This window comes from Hyperoodon ampullatus (genome assembly GCF_949752795.1).
Source record: "Hyperoodon ampullatus genome assembly, chromosome: 2".
Taxonomy (NCBI): Eukaryota; Metazoa; Chordata; class Mammalia; order Artiodactyla; family Ziphiidae; genus Hyperoodon; species Hyperoodon ampullatus.
The window spans coordinates 19,582,944-19,588,612 of NC_136915.1; the positions used below are offsets into that span (position 1 = coordinate 19,582,944).

The window sequence follows — 5,669 nt, forward strand, 5'->3', positions numbered from 1 at the left end:
AGAGAGGGCCGGTGCCCTAATAATAAGATGTCCTGAACTGGAGGCTTGTCAGTTATCTCTGCAAGAGGTGGATCAACATCCTAGGTCCTCACTGCATTGCAGTTCTTGGTCCTCTGTGGGAAAGGGTGACCTGCAGGTAGGGCCTTTCATAGCTCTAGAACCATGGTGGACCCAACAATTAAACAGGAAGAAGGGCTAGCCAGCCATCCTGAGATCCCAGGAGAGTGATCCATTCTTCCCAGATTTCCTCCAGGTCCTTTACTGCTGAGCCTGAAGGCTCCGCTTGGCTCCCGTGGTCTCTAGAGAACGCAGGCACTAAGCCGTCTTGTTGGGAAGGTTGTCCTGACCTGCAATGAGCCTGTCCCAGGCCTCCTGCCTCCTGCCCACCTTGCCGCCCCTCACAGGGCCTGGCTACCCAACAGACTGTGTGCAGACAGGCGTGGCCAGGTTACCCTCCAGGGGTCAGTGCCAACACTCAGTGAAAAGGGGTAAGTGTCCAGGCCGCTGGGTCTGGTTCAAATAAGATGAGAGGATCAAAGACACTCTCCTCCAGGGATGGAAATGATTTCTGACTTGGCTTATTTAAAATTGTGAAAGTGACCTCATTAGTGATTAGAGCAGTACAGCTCTCTGGAATCTGGCCCTGGGGTGATTTTCACATCAGCCTCTGTCTCAGTGACTGAGGACCTCGGGACCTCTTCTTTTCCTTCAGGCCCGAGGCCCCTCAGGCACGTCTTCCAGTGGGCCAAGCGGTGGTGGGCGGCGGAGCGGATCTCTCCACTCCGCAGGGCGTAGATGATGGGGTTGACCATGGAGTTGACAAGGCAGAGCAAGGAGCAGAAGGCGAAGACCTTCTTGACCTGTTCGCTTAGAGTGGTGGCCAGGCTGTAGACCATGAGGGTCAGTACCGGGAACCAGCATATGAAGAGCACAGCCAGCAGCACCCCCAAGGTCTTGGCCAACCGCACATCCAGCCTCATCCGGGCCATTCCGAGCACTTGCCTGTCCCGGTGCTCAGCCAAGCTGTCTACATGCTGATGGGCCTTCCAGAGGACATGCGCATAGGTATAGATGATGCCAGAGAAGAGGACAGCAATGAACAGGAGCCAGCCCAGCAGATAGTCATTGGGGATCAGGGGGAAAAGCTCAGAGCAGGACCTGGGACAGCAAGTCCATCCCATGAGAGGCAGAGATGAAACCAATGCTGAGAGGACCCACATGATGCCCAGGGTCACCAGTGCCCTCCCACGGGTGAGTAGGGCTTTGTATGTAGGTGGGTAGCGCAGACAGAGGTAGCGGTCAATGGCAGTCAGCAGCAGGCTGCCTACAGAGGCCGTGAAGGTCATAGTCACGCTGCCAATCTTCACCAGGAAGACAGCTTTGGAATCAACGCCATGGAAGACGTGGAAATTTACAAAGTTGAAGGCAAAGACCACACTGGCCAGAAAGTCAGCCCCAGCCAAGCTGCCAATGAACAGGTACGAGGGCTTCCTGTGGAGCCGGTGTGAGGACAGGATCAGGTAGAGCACCACCAGATTCTCCAGGGCGCTTAGTAGGCCCAGAGAGGTGCACAGCACCGCAATAGCTATCTTTTGGGAACCGCTCAGGATCATGTAATCCTCCATGGGGTTGAAATCCAAGCCATCAATGGAGCCATTGGCTGCCTGTATCTTCCAGCATGTCTCCATGGGTTGGGTCCCTCGGCTTCTGCCGGGCGTACCACGAAGCCTTTGCTGCAGTACAATGAGAAGAAGAAATGAGTTCTTTTTCAATCAGCGCAATAATGACCACATACAATCACTGACTCTAACCCAACACTTTACCTGTGCGATGGATCATATGTTGAAACAGTGATTTATATTGGTTTCTCTCTATTTTACCCTTTCTTCATCCTAGTGGGGTGCTAGGTCTGTACTGGTTGCCTTAGGAGAGGCATGTGGGAATTCAAGAAGCAGAAGCGACCTGCAAACCATATTATCTCACTTACATGTGGAACTGAAAAAAACCCAAAAACTAATTCATAGATACAGAGAAGAGATTGGTGGTTGCCAGATGCAGGGGTTGGGGTCGGGGGGTGAAATGGGTAAAGGTAGTCAAAGGTACAAGCTTCCAATTATAAAATAAATAAGTCTTGGGAATGTACGTACAACATGGTGACTATAGTTACTAATATTGTATTTGAAAGTTGCTAAGAGAATAGATCTTAAAAGTTCTCATCATAAGAAAATAAATTTGCAGCTATGTGTGATAATGAATGTTAATGACTTACTGTGGTGATCATTTCACAGTATATACAAATATCAAATCATTATGTTGTATACCTGAAACTAATATAATGTTACATGTCAATTATACCTCAATAAAATAAAATAAGAAATAAAATAAAAGTGACCTGCCTTTTTTGGTCTTTTTAAAAAACCCAGAAAACTACACCTAACACTTCCCTTTGAAAGTAAGGAAATCTCCAAGGGTCAAAAACTGAGAGGAAATCAAAACCAAGAAAAAATGGAATCCAGAGTGATATGGTGGAGGGTTTTTTGCAATGATGTTTTATTTTGTTTTGTTTGCCAGTTTTGGTAAGTAAGATGCTGAAGTTTTAACAACTATTTAGGGATGGGAGACAAGACTTGGGTTTCACACCAGTAGATTTGCCAGATAAACTATATGAGTCCAGATAAATTTGAATGTCAGATAAATGAATCATTCTTAGTATAAGAATGTCCTAAATATTGAGAAAAACAAACAGGACACCCAAATATTGTATGGGACATTATTAGAAAGCAAACTCTGAGTTTCTCTAGAGGGATATACTCTCGTATCCAGGTCACACAAGATTTCCACATATAAAGGCCCATGGAATTTGAGCTCACGATGCAAAATTACAAAATGCACAAGGAAACATGAACAAGAGTTAGCAGAAATGTCAGACAGTAGAATTAGACTTCCAAGAATTCATATAATTCTTGGGTTTATGTTATAGAATATGTTTATAAGCTTTTGTTTTTTTGTTTGTTTGTTTGTTTTGGCTGCACGGCATGTGGAATCTTAGTTCTGACCAGGGATTGAACGCACGCCCCCTGCATTGGAAGCACGGAGCCTTAACCACTGGACCGCCAGGGAAGTCCGAATATGTTTAATATGATTAAACAATAAGGTATCAAAACCATAATTACCTAATGAGAGACTAGGCAGATTTGAAAAAGAATCAAGTAGAGTTTCTGGAAGTGAAAAATGAAGTCACTGAAAACAGTAACTCTAAGGGTAGGTTAAAGAGCAGAAGAGACTAGCTGAAAAGCTTTGATCTAGAAGGTGGATCTGAGGAAACTTCTCAAAATGCAGCACAAGGAGATAGAGAGATGGGAAATATGAAAGAGAGGTTAAGAGACAGGAAGGATTGAAAGAGAAGGTTTAAAATATATCTAACTGGAGTTTCAGAAGGGAAGAATAGAATTGGTGGTGGGCATTGGGGAGGCCATATTCAAAGAGATGCTAGTGGAGAATTGCCCAGAATTCTCCTGGACATGACTCCCCAGATTCAGAAATCACAGTGAACTTCGAGCATGATTTTTTTTTAACTGAAGTATAGTTGATTTACAATGTTGTGTTAGTTTCAGGTGTACAGCAAAGTGATTCAGTTTATATATATATATATATATATATATATACTTTTTCAGATTCTTTTCCATTATAGGTTATTACAAGATACTGAATATAGTTCCCTGTGCTATACAGTAGGATTTTGTTATTTATCTATTTTATATATAGTCGTGTGTTGAACAGAATTTTAAAAACAAACCAATGGGAATTCCCTGGTGGTCCAGTGGTTAGGACTTGGTGCTTGCACTGCCAGGGCCTTGGTTCGATCCCTGGTCGGGGAACTAAGATCCCACAAGCCACATGGTGGGGCCAAAAACAAAACCAACCCACCAGCAAAAACCAAACAAACAGAAAAAGAATTCCACACTCACATATAGCATAATAAAACTTCAGAATACCAAAGACAAAGAAAAACTTTAAAACAGAGAGAAAAGGCAAAGGAATCACAATTAAATTTAAAAGCAGATTTTCCAATAACAGTAATAATTGCCAGAAGATAGAGGGAAAAAAGCTACATTATCACTCAAAATAAAGAAATACAAGTAGAATTGTCCACTAACAGACTCTCACTGAAGGGAGTCTAAAGCATATGCCATTAGAAGAAGGAAATTCTTCACAGAGGGAAGAACAGAAAGGCAAGCAGGAATTGTGAACAAATAAATTGATAAATGTATGAGTAAATAAAAAATATGTATGAAGCAACAATAATAATACTAATGATGACTGAGATTGATTTGGAGGGTATAAAAACAAAGTGGAAGTAAAATTGTGAATGACAGTAACACAAGCCAAGAGAAATGAATAGAGTTGAAGCTTTATTTAGGAAGTGAGTAAAGGTATTGATCTAATTTAGGCTTTTAAAAATCAGGCATAATCTCTTACTTGGTTTACTACAATAGCTTCCTAACTGACTCCCTGCTTTTAACCAGGTCTGTCTAATTTCAGTACAACAGCCAAGGTGATCCTTTTAAAATATGTCAGATCCTTTTCAAATATGTCACTCCTCTGTCCCAAACCCCACACAGCACCCATTCCATTCAGTGTAAAAGCTAAAATACTAACAGTGGCCTAGAAGGCTGTGTGTGTCCCGGCCCCATTGACTCTCTGACCTCCCTACTAACCATGCTTCCCTTGGTCAACTAGCTTTAGCCACACTGGCTTACTAATGGGTACTCTCCCCCGCCCACCCCCTCCACGGGGCCTTTGCAGTAGTTGTTCCCTCTTCCAGAGCACTCTTTTCTATGCATGGGTCAATCTCACCTTCTTCAAGCTGTGGCTCAAATTTTGCCTTTTCAAAGACATCTACCCTATCATCTTATTTAAAACTGTAGCTCACCCCACCCTCCTGCTCTTCTGGTCCCCCTTACTCTGCTCTATATTTTATTTTTTCCATATCACTAATCACCTTCTAACATATAATTTACCCTACATAATCTTTATTGTTTATTATCTGTTCCACTAGAATTTAAGTTCCATAAGGTCAAGGAACTGACTGTTTTGTTCACTGATATAAGGGTTTAGAATAGTTTTTGGTACATAGTAGATACTCAACAAATATTTGTGGAATTGAAGTGAAATTGAATAGTCAGCGAGTTTTAGCATTCCTCTCTCAGAAGTTAATAAATTAAGCAGACAATATACTAATTAATATGATATATAAGATTTGAACATGCAATTAATAAGTTTGATCTAATAGTCATATATGGAACTCAGCACCTAATAATTAGAGAATACTCAGTGTTTTCAAGCAAATGTGGACATTTACCAAAACTGGCCTTGTCTTAGGTGAAAAGTAAATTGCAACAAACTTTAAATAATCTGTAACATACAAACCATGTTCTCTGACCACAGCACAATTTATTTAGAAATCAAGAACTTAAAAAATATAACTAACAAACTTCACAGGTTTGAAGCGCCTGAATAATTCCTGAGCCAAAAAATCATAAAGGAAGTTAGAAAATTCTTAGAATTATAACATATTAAAATGAGTGGGATGCATCTGAGTAGTACTGAAAGGGAAATTTATAGACCTACATGCTCATATTAGAAAAGAAAAAAGACTCATGAGCTAA

General features: G+C 41.8%; 1 protein-coding gene across 1 annotated transcript; it reads right to left on the reverse strand.

The window, feature by feature from the left end:
- Positions 1 to 605: 605 nt before the first annotated feature.
- CNR2 (cannabinoid receptor 2) lies at positions 606 to 1,727 on the reverse strand (the record flags this gene model as incomplete). Its single annotated transcript, XM_079697682.1, has 1 exon — positions 606 to 1,727. Exon 1 carries the CDS (start codon positions 1,686 to 1,688, stop codon positions 606 to 608), a length of 1,083 nt encoding a protein of 360 aa, XP_079553808.1. The 5' UTR covers positions 1,689 to 1,727.
- Positions 1,728 to 5,669: the final 3,942 nt, after the last annotated feature.